General features: G+C 41.9%; 1 protein-coding gene across 5 annotated transcripts in view; it reads left to right on the top strand.

The window, feature by feature from the left end:
• Positions 1–2005: 2005 nt before the first annotated feature.
• MAST2 (microtubule associated serine/threonine kinase 2) overlaps positions 2006–18670 on the top strand; it is a 229096-nt gene continuing 212431 nt past the window's right edge. For 4 of the 5 annotated variants that reach the window (XM_087446018.1, XM_087446020.1, XM_087446019.1 and 1 more), the window contains exon 1: positions 2007–2510. In XM_087446018.1, coding sequence (XP_087302144.1) covers positions 2313–2510 — 198 coding nt within the window. In that variant the 5' untranslated portion in view covers positions 2007–2312. Of the gene's footprint in view, positions 2511–18670 lie in introns of all 5 variants that reach the window. The other variant, XM_087446021.1, reaches the window with a different exon arrangement.

Here is an 18670-nt window from a genome sequence, read left to right as displayed (position 1 = left end):
GTTACCAAGGCTGAGTCAGTGGATTCTCCTACCAGAGACTGTGAATCTGGAATGGTGAAGCAATTATGGAGAGAAGGTTAGAATCTCTTTGCAGAGGTGTGTGGCAGCAGCATAGCACATTGTCTGGTGGTGATGTGGGAGTGATGGTGATAGTGTCCTGAAATTGTTCCTGATGTGCAGTCTGTAGAGGCTCCTTGTTTCCTGCCAGTTTCATAAGCCTGCTTCTCCAATCTCTGTTCAGTTCTGTAAGCCTCTCTATATAGCCTTCCAATAAATTCCTCCTTAGGCTTAGGACGGTCAGAGTTTGTTTCTGTTATTTGTAACCAAGAATGTGGCAGGGGGCCACATTCATGGATGCATGGAACTATAAACAGCTGGTATAACTACAAATAGTTGGTACAGCAGGGATTAATAGGAGGTGAGGTGAGCAGAGACCAGATTTTGGATGGCCTTACTAACCATAGTAAGTTTAGACTTTATCTTGAAGATGGTGGAAATCCATTTAACTGTTTTAAACAAGAGAGTAATATATTATATGAAGATTCTTATAAAGGCTTTTTGGAAGATGGGTCTGAAGAGAAAGGGACTGGATGTAAGTGAACTAGTTGGAAAGCTTTCCCAGTCAAGTAGGTGAGAGAAGATAAGACTTGAGCTGAGGTGGTGCCAGTGGGATGGAAAGAGGAGACAGACTGGAGAGACAGTAAGCTTACAGAAGCAACAGGACTTGTTCATTAATTGGATATGGGGGCAGGATGGAAAGGAAGGAGCCTAGGATGACTCCCAGGTTTCTAGTTGAGGCAACTGGATGGATGGTGGCAAGGAACTGAAAGAGGGACTATAGGAGCCAACTGGTGATAGACTATAGAGTACATTGATTGTGTGTGTAAGCTCTGGAATCTGACATACCTTGGTCTGAGTCCTGGCTCTGCTGTGTCATATTGAGCATGTTATGTAACTTGAGCCTCAGTCTCTTCAATTGTAAAACGGAAATAATACAACTTACCTCCTGTTTGTGTATGTGTGAACTGAATGCACTGTGTCTGTATCCAGTAGGCATTCCATAATGTTAGCTATTATTATTTCTCAGAAAAGTTTCAGGGAGGAGGCCTGGGAAAAATGGGTGAAGCCTTTAGGAAAGGCTTCTGGGAAAGAAATCTGGTCAAGTCAAAGAGGAAAAGTACAACGTTGTGGCAGACCAGCTGAAGCCAGAAGGAGGCCAGACAGGGTTGAGCTACAGCCACGTTGCTGAGCAGATGAGTCACTGGAGGTGGCAGGCTGAGCTACCCAGGCCACAGCTGGACTGGCTGTGGCCAGGCTGGACTAGGCTATAATATGATGACTTCATTGTCAGTGGGGAATCATGGGGATGTTTCCGGAAGCCTTTTTGTCCTTCCCTTCCCCTTAGAAGGAATCCATCACTTCTTCCTCTTTTATAGTACTTTCCACACCCTGTCTTGCTTTCCGGAAGCAGCAGGAAACAGTGGAAAGGGACAGAAAAGCCAGAGTCCTGTTTGGTTTGGTCACTTATTTGCTGAGTGACCCGGTGCGTCACTTCACCTCGGTCTTCTTATCTGTAACATGAGAATGAGCAGACCTGCCTTCAAAGTGAAGGTGACGGTTGGCAGGTGCTCAATAAAAAGGCATGCATTAGTGTTCTATTCATTAGTTGTATATTTCGCCTCCTTCCCGCTCCTGTCCCTCTCCCCCTAGGACACTGAGGACACTGATCAGTTCGAACTCACTTTTGCATCCCCAGCATTTAGCTTGACCGCCACACAATTTCATGAATGGATGAGTGAAAGAATCAATGAGCGTCCGCAGCGGCGGCCGGCGCAGCGGGAGCCCCGCCCCCTTCCGCTCTCCCCACCAAGCGGCGGGGCCACGGGCGGGTCTCTCGCGACCGTTCGCTGGCGCGTGCGCGGGAGGCCGCGCGCGGCCGGAGGTGGAGGGCGGGCTCCGGGTGCGCGCGCCGGAGGGGAGAGGAGGGGCGGTGACGGCCCAGAGGCTGGCGGGCTGGCGGGCTGGCGGGCGGTGGAGCCGCGGAGGCGGCGGGTGGCCAGCCGAGCGTGTGCCGGGTGGGAGAAGACGAGGCGACGGCGATGTTGTTGCCGCCTCCGTAAGGAGCGCCGAGGAGGCCGCGGCTCTCGAGGCCCCAGAAAGCGCGGGGGAGCTGCGGGCTGGGGTCGGTGGCTTCGGGCGCCCGCCCGGGCATGGTGGCCGCGGGCGGTGGTTGGTGCGGCAGCGCTGCGGCCCGGGGCGGTGCGGGGCCGCGACGGTCGCGGCGCTGACGCCCGCGGGGCCCAGCCGCAGATATGAAGCGGAGCCGCGGCCGCGACCGACCGCAGCCGCCGCCGCCGGCCCCCCGCCGGGAGGATGGGGCTCAGCGGGCGGCGGAGCTGCCCCAGCCCCAGCGCCAGCCCCAGCCTCTGCCCCCGCGCCGGCGAGCGCCGCCCGGGAGGCAGCGACTGGAGGAGCGGACCGGGCCCACGGTGCCCGAGGTCAAAGAGCAGGTAGGGCGGGAGGGGGGCCGGGAGGGAAAGGATGGGGAGGGGGAAGCCTGAATGGGAGCGATGGGGGAGGGGGATCTCGGGCGGGAAGACTTGGGCTTAGGGCGTCGGAGGGGTGGGGACTGAGTAATTCGGCAGGAGGAATGGGAGGTCTAGAGAGGCAGAAAAATGCGGGGTGGAGAAATGGAAGTAATGGCCTGAGGTTGAATGGGAAATAGGGGAGTAGAGGGGTGAAAAAATGGTCCTCTGGGTGTTTGTAGTCAGGGTTTCTGGGTGGGAAGAAAGGAGGGTGAAATGTGGGCTGGGAGTAAATGAACTGCGAAGAAGGGGCTTACTAAAGGGGTATTGAGGAGTTATCCAGAGGGGTAAATAGTGTAAGGTAGGGAAAGTCAATATGGTGTAGTAAGTGTTCTATTTTCTAGAGGTTATCTTGACAGTTATAAAAACGGATGTCATTCCTAAGCATTCTCTGATTTGGCCATCATTATAGTCTTGTAGGAATGTGTTCAGAATCACTGTTAAGGTTCTCCTCAGTAACGATCTCTTTCACGAGAAAGCACTTTTTAAAACACCCGCGTGTGTGCAATCCCAAGTCCAGTGCTGTGAACAGAGAATTCATGGATACACGCTCTGCCTTCTAGGAGTTTACCACTGAAAACACCTTGATGGGAAAACACAGAAAGCAGTGTAAAAATATTCATGGAGTTTCTGAATGGACAGGATGTGTTCAGATAAAATTATTAATCAAGTGTAGGTGTCTTTACAGGTAGGGGGTAAAGGTCAGTTTTATCAGGGAGGAGGTTACCATTTGTAGCTGTAGGAAGTTCAGTGAAAGAATATGTGGTCCTTGATCTTGTGGGATTTGCAGAAAAATGTTCTGCAGTAATGAACTCTAGTGACAGCTTTCCTTTTGCACAGCTCTACTTGAGACCCTAGTGACTTCATCTTTGAATCTTTCAAGATTTCTATTAGGTCTCCTGCCTCTTTCTCATCAGTTAAATAAGTGTTTTCCTTAGACATCATTTTTTATTATATCGTTTCAGTGATGCACATGCTAGCACTTTGATTTTTTCCCCCTTTTGTTCTTTCCTCTTTTATTCTCCATCCAGCCCTGAGTAGACTGCAGCATTGGCTGTCTCTGCCCTTGCTTTCAGGCCACTGAGCATTGTCCTCTTGCTGTAATTTGCTCCCTCATCCTTGTCTTATATATTCTCTGCAGTACCTATTTGAAACTTTTAAAATGTACTTAAAGCCCAGATCCTTTCCTGACTTAATTTACCTGGTCCAGTTGACCTTATTGCATGCTTCACTAAAGACTTCAAGGTTACTTGATTTTTCCCTCTCATCACAATTTCTGTGTTCCCTCATCCTTTGTTTCAGTCTCAGAGAAAGAAGTATTCATTCCGCTCTTTGAGGCTAATCTCTCTGTCCTTGATTTCATTCCCTCTCATCTGCTGTAGGCCCTTGTTATATATGTTATTTTTTCTGTGTCATATACCTCAAGTAAAAACAAAACAACACAATTTCCCTGAATTGTGTAACAAACCTAAGCTACTTTGTTATCTCCTCTTTGCTTCACCAGTAACCTTCTTGGAATATGAGTTTGTATTCACTGTCTCTGCTTCCTCACCTTGTATGCATTCCTCACATGACGGTTTGGCTTCTACACTTAAACTCTCCCAAAACTGATGTCTTCAAGGTCACCAATAAGTTTGTATGTTTGTTTATTTACTTTTAATTGAAGTGTGACTTATATACAGTGCACAAGTCAAAGGTTCATTCAGGCTCTGAATTTTTACAGAATGAATACACTCATGTGACCACTACTCAGATCAAGATATAGAACATTTCCAGTACCCTAGAATGCTCCTTTTTGCTTTCTCCCAATTATTACCCTCCTTCAAAGGTAACCACTTTCCCAGTCTCTGTTACCATGGATTGGTTTTGCCTCTTCTTGAACTTCATGTAAATGGACTTGTACAATTGGTACTTTGTGACGAGATTCTTTCATTCAAATCACGTCTGTGAGATTCATCTATGTTGTTGCTTGTAGAAACAGTGTGTTCTTTTTCATTGCTGTGTAGTTTTCCATTGTGTGACTGTACCAGGATGGATACTAAAACTTCCTTTTTTAAAAAAATTTTTATTTATTTATTTTTTTCCCCCAAAGCCCCAGTAGATAGTTGTATGTCATAGTTGCACAGCCTTCTAGTTGCTGTATGTGGGACATGGCCTCAGCATGGCTGGAGAAGCGGTGCGTCGGCGCGCGCCCGGGATCTGAACCCGGGCTGCCAGCAGCGGAGCGCGTGCACTTAACTGCTAAGCCACGGGGCCGGGCCCAAACTTCTTCCTTTTTTCAATTAAAAAGCAAGGCATGACTACTTGTGAAAAGTTTTCACTGTGAAAGAATTACACAGGGAGAGATGTAGCAGTCCCAGGGTCCTTTATTTTTTATTTTTATTTTTTAAAGATTTTATTTATTTATTTTTTCCCCCCAAAGCCCCAGTAGATAGTTGCATGTCATAGCTGCACATCCTTCTAGTTGCTGTATGTGGGACGTGGCCTCAGCATGGCCGGAAATGTGGTGCGCGCCCGGGATCCGAACCCGGGCCGCCAGCAGCAGAGCGCTCGCACTTAACCGCTAAGCCACAGGGCCGGCCCCCAGGGTCCTTTAAATGACTAAGTCTGGTAGCATTTCCCCAGTTCTCATCCTCTCTGAACTCTTTGTCACTATTGCCCATGTGTTCCTTCTTGACATTTTCTTCTCTTTTGTTGTAATGTCCATTCTACTCCTATCTCTCTGACTGCTTCTTATATGTCTTTTGTCTGTTTTCTCTTCCTGTCCTCTAAATGTTCCTTGAGGATACGTCCTTTGTCCTTAGCTCTTTCCTTAATTGTACTTTGTTTTTTAACAGGCTTACCCTATTTATGGCAAGTGCGTAGGATGTGGAACAAGGGTCTGTAGTCCTCTTTTATTCATGGCGTTGTGTCACAGAACCTCCTGGTAGAGTGTTTGAGTCTCTAGGCCTGACCTCTTTCCTTAGCTCTACATTTCCATTTCTGTGCTTAATGTTTCCACCGTAGACTCTGCGTTTGTGAATCTTAATATTTGTGATTTTTATAATTGGATAGTGTCTTTGAAAATCCATAACTTGAAATTACTTGATTTTGAAAAGATAAAAATTTCAGTTGTGTGTGTTGAGGCTGGATGGATTCCATTCATTCAGGGGGTAAGAACCTAGCTGATCAACAAGCATCCACCTCTCACAAATGACTTTGTTCTCTGTTTCTCATGACATGGAGTCATGCTTGGGATACTTTATACTGTGCCAGTATTTAGGAATAAGTTCTGAACAGGATGCAGGACTTGGATATCTAGTAGGTCAGTGGCTTACTGTATCATTAAAATAGAATCCATTAAAATATGCTTCTCCCTGTGTCTTTCCTTTTTCTTGTCATCACACTTGAAATTGTGTCCATGGTCTTTGACTTCTCTCTCTGCCTTGACCCCCTTATCCAGGTTCTGCTGATTCTGCCTTCATGACATCTTTCGAATCTTTATTGTCATTGTCATCACCTTAATTCAGCATTTATAAACTTTTGTCTTGGTTGTTGCAATACCTTAACTGCCTTTATTTTGCTTTTTAGTCTTTTAGCCTCTAATCTATTCTGCATTCTGTTAAAAAAAAATTAGAATGCATTGCCTACTTGAGTTCCAGTGATAGATAAATATTTATTAAATGATCATTGATTTCTTTATCTTCGGAAACCTTCATTAGCTTCTTATTACCCACAGAATAAAGTCTGAAGACCTTTGTGTTCCAGGTCTACTTGATACTTAACACTTCTTATTGGAATCAGAGTTAGATGCCCCTTCTCTTGGTTCCTGAGACTTTGCTTTGTCTCCATCGGAGCATACAGTTGTTGTCTTCTGTCTCTTGTTAGTAAGTTCTTTGAGGCCCAGACTGTTTCATTTGCTCTTGTATACCTAGGGCCTAGTATAGTATTTGAAATGTAGTTATTAGTTTGAATATTTATTTGAAACATAGATATGTATTGGTGTTTGGAACAGATATTTGCTTAACAAATATCCTAATTGGTTGTCAGTCTCTCATCAGAGAAAAAACTCCTCAGAGGCTGTCTTATTCATCATTGTATCCCCAGCTTTTAGTGTTTTAACTGGTATGTAATGGGCATTCAGTAAATATTTGTTTACTGCTAGACACTTTCATATACTTATTTTAATTAATCATTCATCTGAAAAGGTCTTTCTTCTCTGCCTCTGCCCATTAAAATTCTTCTCAAGCTTCCAGGCCTAACTCATGCCACAGAAACTGTTCTGTGAAGTTGTTCTTCCACGTGGGATCCTTAGAAGATCCTTGATGGGCTTCAGGAAATCTGTGTATCTTCTGAAATTCACTGGAGACCCACAAAGTGAAAGCTTGGGTTCTGTAAGATTAAATGAAATAATGGGGCTGGCCCCGTGGCTTAGCAGTTAAGTGCGCGCGCTCCGCTGCTGGTGGCCCGGGTTCGGATCCCGGGTGCACACTGACGCACCGCTTCTCCGGCCATGCTGAGACCGCGTCCCACATACAGCAACTAGAAGGATGTGCAGCTATGACGTACAACTATCTACTGGGGCTTTGGGGGGAAAATAAAAAAAAAAAAAAAAAAAAGAAATGATTAGAAAGCACATAGTAGATAGGTGCTTAATAAATATTAATTCTTATCTCATATCTCATTTTGTTTCTATAACACATTGATCCATTTCTAAGTATACAGTAGGTTCTGAATAAATATTTGCTGAATGAGTGGATGAATGAATCAATGTTTTAGTACTTCTGTCCTTTTGTATTCATTTTGTATTATTTCATTTCTGCTTTTAAGTTGTAGATTATTGATGGTAGGAACTATATCATCATTTTATCTACCATAATGCGTAGTCAAGGGCATTGCTCACAATAGGTGCTAAGTAATTATTTATTGAATGAATGAATGAGTAGAAAATGATTCAAATATTTTTAATTTGGGTGGTTTGAGTAATAATAGAAGTATGATAGAAATAGGCAAGTAAAGGAAATGAGACATTTTTGAGGATGGAGGAAGATGGAATTCAATTTTAGTTCCTAGAATTCCCTCAGCACCATTAAGGAATTTTCATGGAAATCAGCATCTTCTGTTTCCTCTGCATCATAATGTTAATACATTGGCAAAAGCATAGGGCAGAAAGCGCATAGAAGGGAAGCTGCATATTGTGTATAGGGAGCGATAGTTTGGTATTGTTGGAGCTTGAAATTGAAGGCGTAGTGAGTTAAGAGACTAAAGGAGCCTAGATTGTAGAAGGTCTTTAGTACTGTGTAAAAGAGTAATAAGTAGGGGAGCAGGATGGTCTTGTTTTTTAGCTGGATTACTCTGGCAGCTGTGTGGAAGATAGAATGTAGGATTGAGACATGGGCATTTGAGAATTCTGAGTTTTCAGTACAGAAAGTTTATTAGCCCTTCCTCCCCTCTTATCCAGAAGTAATATGGGTAAGGGCCAGCTCCTGAAAACCTGTTAGCTTTGGAAGATTTGATTTCATCAAAGGTACTGGGAGCCGAGAGCCTGGAATGACTGAAGCAGGTTTGATAGTGTTCCCTGATGAGGTCGGACACGTCTGCTTACAGAGTTTTCCCATCTTTGTTCTACTGGATGCCCCTTAGCCTAAAGATCAACCTAAAAGCTTTTTTCACCACAGTTACTCATGGTGACCTATGATCAGGACCATCAGAGGCAGCCAAATATTGCAATCACTATGTCTTCTTCATTGCTAATCTTATCTTCTGTATGGTTCTCTGCTAGATTTACTACCTAGCTTTGTACTTAATTGGTGAAATCCCTGTGGTACCTTGGTAATCATTACTTTTCATCAGTAGGTGTTGATTGTTTTTCATCATTAATATACATACTTCGTGTTCCAAAGGGGTTTGAAAACTGAGGTTGTTGGATCAAGGGCTAGTCTTGGAGGAAGAGCAAAAGTTCTAAGGAGAGAATAGAGGCTAGATGTTATTGGGAGTAAGGGCTCACACAAAACGCATTGTCAGTGAGACGTAGTTGACCACCTTTCTGTTTTAGCGTTGTGCCTCATTGTTAATTCCCAAAGACTCTCTCCTCTTCTCTGTGCTACAGCTGTGCATCCAGTGGATGTACAGTAAATAATTGGTGGGAAAAATTGATATCAACTGGAGCCTCCTACTTGCATGTTCATGAGATATATTTCATCTTTACCAGTCATTGTTCCACCTTTAAAACGTTAGTTTTGAGCTTGCCACACTCTGACCTTCACATCATCTTCTGTTTCTCTAGTTTGCGTTCCTTTTAGAATTTCCTCTCCAAAAATTGTTCAAGCTCTTGGAACTTCTGGGCCATTGTTTTTTTTTTTTTTTTTTAACTGTCTTTTCTTTTTCTTTTGTGAGAAAGACTAGCCCTGAGCTAACATCCAGTGCCAATCCTCCTTTTTTCTGAGGAAGATTGGCCCTGGGCTAACATCTGTGCCCATCTTCCTCTTCTTTATATGGGACGCTGCCACAGCATGGCTTGACAACTGGTGCATCGGTGCATGCCCGGGATCCGAACCCATGAACCCGGGGCTACCGAAGCAGAGCGCGTGCATTTAGCTGCTGCGCCACTGGGCCAGCCCCTGACCGTCTTTTCATTGTCAGTCGCCTCATGCCTCTGCTTTCCTCCTTATCCAACTTAACATTTCATGGACTAGTATAATCATTCCTGTGCATGTACCTTCAGTTCCCTTGCCTCTTTACCCTTCTTTCATACCTGCTTGACAAAACTCCAACCATAATTAAACCAACTCTCTGTCTATTCTGCACCTGTGTCTAAACAGCTGAATGTGGCTGGAGAAAAACACACCGTGCTGACATCTAAATTTGTGATCATGGACCTCAAGGAGTCTGTCAGCACTGACAGTCAATCCTATGACATTTCTTTAGTCCATTCACTCTTTTTTTTTTTTTAATTGATGTTTTAATGGTTTCTAACATTGTGAAATTTTGGGTTGTACATTTTTGTTTGTCCATCACCATATATATGACTCCCTTCACCCCTTGTGCCCACCCCCCACCCCCACTGCCCCTGGTAACCGCAGTCCAGTTTTCTCTGTCCATGTGTTGGTTTATATTCCACATATGAGTGAGATCATACAGTGTTTGTCTTTCTCTTTCTGGCTTATTTCACTTAACATAATACGCTCCAGGCCCATCCATGTTGTTGCAAATGGGACGATTTTGTCTTTTTTTATGGCTGAGTAGTATTCCATTGTATATATATACCACATTTTCTTAATCCAGTCGTCAGTCGAGGGACACTTAGGTTGCTTCCACTTCTTGGCTATGGTGAATAAAGCTGCACTGAACATAGGGGTGCATAAGCCTCTTTGGATTGTTGATTTCAGGTTCGTTGGATAGATTCCCAGTAGTGGGATGGCTGGATCATAGGGCATCTCTATTTTTAATTCTTTGAGGAATCTCCATACCGTTTTCCATAGAGGCTGCACCAGTTTGCATTCCCACCAGCTGTGTGTGAGGGTTCCTGTTTCCCCACATCCTCTCCAACATTTGTTGTTTTTTGTCTTGGTGATTATAGCCATTCTAACGGGCGTGAGGTGGTATCTTAGTGTTGTTTTGATTTGCATTTCCCTGATGATTAGTGATGTTGAGCATCTTTTCATGTGCCTATTGGCCATCTGTATATCTTCCTTGGAGAAGTGTCTGTTCATTTCCTCTGCCCATTTTTTGATTGGGTTGTTTGTTTTTTTGTTGTTCACTTGTGTGAGTTCTTTATATATTATGGAGATCAACCCCTTGTCAGATGTATGCTTTGCAAATATTCTCTCCCAGCTGGTTGGTTGTCTGTTCATCTTGATTCTGGTTTCATTTGTCTTATAAAAGCTCTTTAATTTGATAAAGTCCCACTTGTTTATTTTTTCTTTAGTTTCCCTAGTCTGGGTAGGCATGTCATCCGAAAAGATTCCTTTAAAACCAATGTCAAATAGTGTGTTGCCTATATTTTCTTCTATAAGTTTTATAGTTTCAGGTCTCACCTTCAGGTCTTTGATCCATTTTGAGTTAATTTTTGTGAATGACGATAGCACATGGTCCATTTTCATTCTTTGGCATGTGGCTGTCCAGTTTTCCCCACACCATTTATTGAAGAGACTTTCCTTTCTCCATTGCATGTTCTTAGCACCTTTGTCAAAAATTAGCTGTCCGTATATGTGTGGTTTTATTTCTGGGCTTTCAATTCTGTTCCATTGATCTGTGTGTCTGTTTTTGTACCAGTACCATGCTGTTTTGATTACTATTGCTTTGTAGTATGTTTTGAAGTCAGGGATTGTGATGCCTCCTGCTTTGTTCTTTTTTTTAGGATTTCTTTAGCTATTCGGGGTCTTTTGTTGCCCCATATAAATTTTAGTATTCTTTTTTCTATTTCTGTGAAGAATGTCATTGGGATTCTGATTGGGATTGCATTGAATCTGTAGATTGCTTTAGGTAATATAGACATTTTAACTATGTTTATTCTTCCAATCCACGTGCATGGGATATCTTTCCATTTCTTTATGTCATCATGGATTTCTTTCAATAATGTCTTGTAGTTCTCATTGTATAGGTCCTTCACCTCCTTGGTAAGATTTATTCCTAGGTATTTTATTCTTTTTGATGCAATTGTAAATGGTATTATCTTTTTGAGCTCTCTTTCTGTTAGTTCGTTATTAGCATATAGAAATGCAACTGATTTTTGTAGATTGATTTTGTACCCTGCAACTTTGCTGTAGTTGTTGATTGTTTCTAATAGTTTTCCAACAGATTCTTTAGGGTTTTCTATATATACAATCATGTCATCTGCAAATAGTGAGAGTTTCACTTCTTCGTTACCTATTTGGATTCCTTTTATTCCTTTTTCTTGCCTAATTGCTCTGGCCAAAACCTCCAGTACTATGTTGAACAGGAGTGGTGAGAGTGGGCAGCCCTGCCTCGTTCCTGTTCTCAGAGGAATGGCTTTCAGTTTTTCCCCGTTGAGTATGATGTTGGCTGTGGGTTTGTCATATATGGCCTTTATTATGTTGAGGTACTTTCCTTCTATTCCCATTTTATTGAGAGTTTTTATCATAAATGGATGTTGTATCTTGTCAAATGCCTTCTCTTCGTCTATTGAGATGATCATGTGGTTTTTATTCTCTGTTTTGTTGATGTGATGTATCACGTTGATTGATTTGCGGATGTTGAACCATCCCTGCGTCCCTGGTATAAATCCCACTTGATTATGGTGTATGATCTTTTTAATGTATTGTTGTATTCGGTTTGCCAATATTTTGTTGAGGATTTTTGCATCAATGTTCATCAGCGATATTGGCCTGTAATTTTCTTTCTTTGTATTGTTTTTGTCTGGTTTTGGTATCAGGGTGATGTTGGCCTCGTAGAATGATTTAGGAAGTGTTCCATCTTCCTCTATTTTTTGGAATAGTTTGAGAAGGGTGGGTATTAAATCTTCTTTGAATGTTTGGTAAAATTCACTGGAGAAGCCATCTGGTCCTGGACTTTTATTTTTTGGGAGGTTTTTGATTACTATTTCAATCTCTTTACTTGTTATTGGTCTATTCAGATTCTCCATTTCTTCTTGGTTCAATTTTGGGAGGTTGTATAAGTCTAAGAATTTATCCATTTTTTCTAGATTGTCCAATTTGTTGGCATATAATTTCTCATAGTATTCTCTTATAATCCTCTGTATTTCCATGGTATCCGTTGTAATTTCTCCTCTTTCATTTCTAATTTTATTTACTTGAGTCTTTTCTTTTTTTTTATAATTTTATTTATTTATTTATTTTTTCCCCCAAAGCCCCAGTAGATAGTTGTATGTCATAGCTGCACATCCTTCTAGTTGCTGTATGTGGGACGCAGCCTCAGCATGGCCAGAGAAGCGGTGCGTTGGTGCGTGCCCGGGATCCGAACCCCAGGTTGCCAGCAGCGGAGCACGCGCGCCCAACCGCTAAGCCACGGGGCCGGCCCTTTTTCTCTTTTTTCCTTAGTAAGCCGGGCTAAGGGTTTGTCGATTTTGTTTATCTTCTCGAAGAACCAACTCTTTGTTTCATTAATCCTTTCTACTGTTTTTTTGGTCTCAATTTCATTTATTTCTGCTCTGATTTTTATTATTTCTCTCCTTCTGCTGGCTTTGGGCTTTGTTTGTTCTTCTTTTTCTAGTTCTGTTAGGTGTAATTTAAGGTTGCCTATTAGGGCTTTTTCTTGTTTGTTAAGGTGGGCTTGTATCGCTATGAGTTTCCCTCTCAGGACCGCTTTTGCTGCATCCCATATGGTTTGATATGGCATATTATCATTTTCGTTTGTTTCCAGATAGTTTTTGATTTCTCCTTTAATTTCATCAATGATCCATTGGTTGTTCAGTAGCATGTTGTTTAATCTCCACATTTTTGTCACTTTCCCAGTTTTTTTTTCATGGTTCATTTCCAGTTTCATAGCCTTATGGTCTGAAAAGATGCTTGTTATGATTTCAATCTTCTTAAATTTATTGAGGCTTGCTTTGTTTCCCAACATATGGTCTATCCTAGAGAATGTTCCATGTGTGCTTGAGAAGAATGTGTAGTCAGCTGTTTTTTTTTTTTTTTTTTTTTTAAAGATTTTATTTATTTTATTTTTCCCAAAGCCCCAGTGGATAGTTGTGTGTCGTAGCTGCACATCCTTCTAGTTGTTGTATGTGGGACTCGGCCTCAGGATGAACGGAGAAGTGGTGCCTCGATGCGCACCCGGGATCCGAACCCGGGCCACCAGCATCGCAGCGCGCGCACTTAACCACCAAGCCACAGGGCCGGCCCAAGTCAGCTGTTTTTGGATGGAGTGCTCTGTATATGTCTACTAGGTCAATCTCGTCCAGTTTTTCATTTAAGTCTACTGTTTCTTTATTGACTTTTTGTCTGGATGATCTATCCATTGCTGTAAGTGGGGTGTTGAGATCCCCTACTATTATTGTGTTGTTGTTGATTTCTCCTTTTAGGTTTGTTAATAGTTGCTTTATGTACATTGGTGCCCCTATGTTGGGTGCATATATATTTATAAGTGATATGTCTTCTTGATGGAGTGTCCCTTTTATCATTATATATTTCCCTTCTTTGTCTTTCTTAACCTGTTTTATCTTGAAGTCTACTTTGTCTGATATGAGTATGGCAACACCTGCTTTCTTTTGTTTGCCGTTAGCTTGGAGTATTGTCTTCCATCCTTTCACTCTGAGCCTGTGCTTGTCTTTAGTGCTAAGATGTGTTTCCTGAAGGCAGCATATTGTTGGGTCTTGCTTTTTAATCCATCCTGCCACTCTGTATCTTTTGATTGGAGAGTTCAATCCATTTACATTTAGGGTAGTTATTGATATATGAGGGCTTAATGTTGCTGTTTTGTCACTTATTTTCTGGTTCTTTTGCATTTCCTTTGTTTCTTGTCCCATTTGTTTTGTAGTCCATTCACTCTTAAATGATAGTTTAATCTTTCTCCTCAAACTTCCAACACTCTCTTTGTCCTCTTTACTCTCAGTTGATGTCCTTGCTTCCTGTTTCACTGAGGGAAAAAAAGATAATCAGAAGAGAACTTCCACAAGATCTCATTACAGATCACCCAACCTACCTATATCTGTACCCATATTTTTTGCCTTCTCTCATTGCAATGTATAATCTGTTCCTACACCTATCTAAGGCAAACCCCTACATCTAATTAAGAGTTTTATTCTTGCAATTATTCCTTCATACTCCTTAACTATTAGTTTTTTTTTTCTGTTGGTGATTCTCATCAATATACAAATATACTATAATATTTTCCCTCTTAAAAAAAAACTTCATTAACCCTACACTTCCCCTCATTCATTGATTCTTTGATTCAACATATTTTTTTTGAGTACTTTTGGGATTACAGCAGTGAAAAAGGCAGACAACAAACTCCTTTCTTGAAGTTTCTAGCCTAGTATAGGGAATCAGATAATAAAACAAATATGTAGGGCCGGCCCTGTGGCGTAGCGGTTAAGCGCACACGCTCCGCTGCTCGTGGACCTGGGTTCGGATCCCAGGTGTGCACTGACGCACTGCTTGTCAGGCCTTGCTGTGGTGGCGTCCCACATAAAGTGGAGGAAGATGGGCACGGATGTTAGCTCAGGGCCAGTCTTCCTCAGCAAAAAGAGGAGGATTGGCAGATGTTAGCTCAGGGCTGATCTTCCTCACACACAAAGAAAACCAAAACAAGTATGTAAAGTATGTAGTATGTTATATGGTGATAAATACTATGAAGAAAATAAAGCAGGGGAGGGAGATGTAGAGTATTGGGGGATTATGGTTTTAAATAGCATTATCAGGAAAGGTGTCTCTTTGGAATGCGATAAATCAGTCAAGACTGGAAGGATGTAAGAGACAGAGGCATTTAGATTATCTGGGGGAAGAGTGTATTTGGTGGAGGAAATAGGAAGTGCCCTGGGCATACCTCCGCCTCTAAAATTTGTATTTGAGGAAAGCAAGGAGGCCAGTGTGGCTGGAGTGGAGTATGTAAGGAGAAGAGTAGTAAATAAGCTCAGAGGGGAAAGGTGGGGAGAGGAGGGCTGGACTGTGGAGAGTTTCAGATTGTGAAGGGTCCTATAGGCAGTTGTACCGATTTCAGCTTTTACCTTGAATGGGATGGGAAGCCATTGGAGAGTTCTGAGCAGAGGAATCACATCATCTAACATTCGTTTTAATCTGATCTATTTGGCTACTCTATTGAGAATTGACTGAATGGGTATGTGGAAGCCGAGAGGCCAGTTAGGAGTCTCTTGAAATAATTCAGGCAAAAGAGCAAGTGATATGAAATAATTGCAAGTAGGAATGCTCCTCTTTATAACAAAACTACCTGAAAGAGTTGTCTGTATCTTCCCGCTTTCATTTCCTCTTGCCTCATTCTTTCTTGAACCCACTCCAGTCAGGGTTTTGTCTCCATCATTTCACTGAAATGCTTATGTTAAGGTCATCATTGGCTAAATCCAGTGGCCAGTTCGCAGCCTTCATCTCACTTGACCTGTTGCATTTGACATGGTTGATCATTCCATCCTTTGGCTTCTGGGACCATGCTGTCTTGATTTTCTTCCTTTCTCACTGGTGCATCAGAAGGTTCAGTCTTTAAACCACTTGTACAATCTATTCTCTCTCCTAATATGATCTCATCAGATTGTATTGCTTTACATTCCATCTGTGTGCTGATGATTCCCACATTTATTTCTCCAGTTGTGACCTTTCTTCTGAGCTCTAGACTCCTCTTTTTAGTTGTCTATGTAACATTTACCTTTGGATAGCTAATAGGCTTCTCAAACTTAACATGTCCAAAACTGAACTCTTGATTTTCACTTCCCGGTCTGCTTCTTCCCCAGTCTTTCTCATGTCATTTATTCCACATTCAGCCCATCAGGTCTGGTTGGTGCTACATTCAAATTGCAGGAGACTTTTCCCCACTAGCTTCATCACTAGGCTAATCTTACTCTCTATCATCTTTCATCTGGATTACTGTAAAAGTCTCCTAACTGGTCTTCCTAATTCTGTCCTTACTGCCTCCTCCCCCCATGATGTTTTGCACACAGCAAGATCAGTATCATTCTGTAAAAGCTTAAATCAGAGTTTGTCACACCTTGCTGCTCAAAACCCTACACTGGCTTTCCATCACAATTTTGTTAAAAATCCAAAGTGCTTGCTTTGTCCTATACGATTGTACGTGATCTGCCTCTTGGCCTTCTCTAACCTCATTTCCTTCTACTCTTCCTCTTGTTCCCTGAGCTCTAGTCACACTGGCTGCCTTGATGGTCTCTGAATATATTAAGCATGCTCCTGCCTGAGGATGTTTAAAAAACTGGTTGAGGACTTCTACACTTGATAGTTTTCTCTACCTGAGGTGTTATTTTTCCAGATATATCTATATGGCTGGCTTCCTCATTTCATTTAGTTCTCTGTTCAGGTATCACCTCCTCAAAGAGGCCTTCCTTGACCAGCCTTTTTAAAGTAACACTCTTTGTCATTCCCTTTCTCTATTTTTATTCATATCCTTTATTCACCTGTTATTATCACATATTTGTTGTGCATTGTCCTTCTTCCACATTGGAATATATGGTTCACGAGGGCAGGAATTTGGGTGTTTTTTTCTTGCTGTTATATCTCCAGCTTCTTGAATTGTATATAGAAGGTACTTAATAAATACTTCTTGAGTGAATGTATAGTGATTGAGTCAAATTCTCTGACTTTAAATTTCAACTCTGTGACCTGAGGCAAGTTACTTAAGATCTCTAAGCCTTAATTATTCCATATATATAATTGAGATAATAATATTACCTATTTCATAGGATTATTGTGAGGATTTAATAAATTAATCCACATAAAACACTTATTACAAAGCCTGATACCAAAAGGCACTGAATACTGGTTATCTTTGTATTTTCAAGTTATATGCACAGAATGTGTGAGTATAGAGTTCATATTTTTTAGTGTTCTCATCTGGTTTTAGAAGGAAATGTAATAAAAAAGATATATCTTGACCTTTGATTTGTTGGGGTTATTGAATTGTTCTCTTACTTTGTTCATCTTGAAAAGGAGGCTTTAATCTGTGCATTTTTCCCTTTAGGGAAAGTTTATGGATTTCTTTGTTAAGTAACTGGCTTAGAAGATAGAATAGTCTCTCTAGGGTTTAGAATGTAATTAACAACCAATTCAGGCCAAGGGAACCACAGTTTTAAATTTGACAATATCATTTTAGTTATACCAGCTTTAATGTCACAATACTTCCTAAGGGTGAACCTGAGTAGCAAATGCACAAATCCTTTAATTCTTAATTTGTTGGAGATTAACAAGCCACATAGTTTCTCTGCCTATTTTTCAGCGAAGCAGAGGTAATATAGTATTCTCAGGCCTTCTAATTTTCATGACTATTTGAGGCCTTCAGGAATGTTTTAAAAAGCAGAGAGTTTAGAAATAGTTGGTAATAATTTTTAAAAAGTTTTTAAGTTATTTCAAAGGGGTAATACCAAGATGATTTTGTTCAGGTGACTCAGGAACATCTGAGTCCTGCCTTTGACCAGAAGGAGAAAGGGATCTTTTACAACTACCTCTCATGCCAGTAGTCTTTGATATTAAACAACACTAGTTGCTATAACAGCTACATTCAGAAGAACTCAGACTAATGGAGGCTCTACCATTTTCTACACATGGCTTCCAGTGTCACCTGAGGCAAGTAGGGGATCTTGTGGAGGCTTTGATAGGACAGGCCTGGAAATGGCTTAATCACTTCCACCCATATTCCATTGCCAGAACTCAGTCACAGGGCCATGCCTAACTGCTAGAGGGCTGGGAAATGTCATTTACATTGTGCCCAGGAGGAAGGTGAGTCATGTTTGGTCAACATCTAGCTAGTCCCTGCCACAGCCCTCAAACCCCAGTAGACCCTCAGCTAGAATTGTGTAGAAATCTTCTTGTTTTGGCTATAGACAGCCTAGAACCATAGGTTCCTTTCATTCCTTGTAGGCCCACAGAATTTGGGGTAATAACCATTTTGAGTGCAAGTAGAGCCCTTTTGCCAAGAACAGCTAGGAGACCTGGAAAAGCTTGTTTTCCTCTGTTGTGGCGGAGCTAGTCTCTGGCAACCCCCACACTGGTTCAGGTCTTGGTGGCTAGTGAGATCTGTCTGCAGGCTTTTCTCACTCTGTCCTTGGCTTTTCTCACTCTGTCAGCCCAGCCATGTGGAAGAGGAAAAAAGCCAGAAGGAAGCTGGAGAAGCCAGAGAGAAAGGTGACTGGGTCTCAGCTGTTCTCACTTTAATAGGCTCCTAGAAGGAAATGTTGGCCTAGAGAGCAAACCTTCACACGTGCTTCGACTTTTTAAATTATGGTAAAATACACTTAACATAAAATTTATAATTGGTGACATTTAGTACATTCAAATGTGCAACCATCACCACTATCTAGTTCCAGATAGTCACTCTGGAAGGAAATCTCATATCCATTAAGTAGTCAGTCCCCATTTCTTCCTTCCCCCAGTTCCTGGCAATCTGTTTTTTGTCTCTGTGGACTCGGGACATTTCATATAAATGGAATCATACAATATGTGGCCCTTTGTGTC

The sequence above is a fragment of the Ceratotherium simum genome, chromosome 22 (assembly GCF_057802395.1).
Source record: "Ceratotherium simum simum isolate JZ-2026a chromosome 22, ASM5780239v1, whole genome shotgun sequence".
NCBI classification, from domain to species: Eukaryota; Metazoa; Chordata; class Mammalia; order Perissodactyla; family Rhinocerotidae; genus Ceratotherium; species Ceratotherium simum.
The sequence above is the reverse complement of the archived record's forward strand: the minus strand, read 5'-3'. Positions and strand labels throughout refer to the sequence as shown.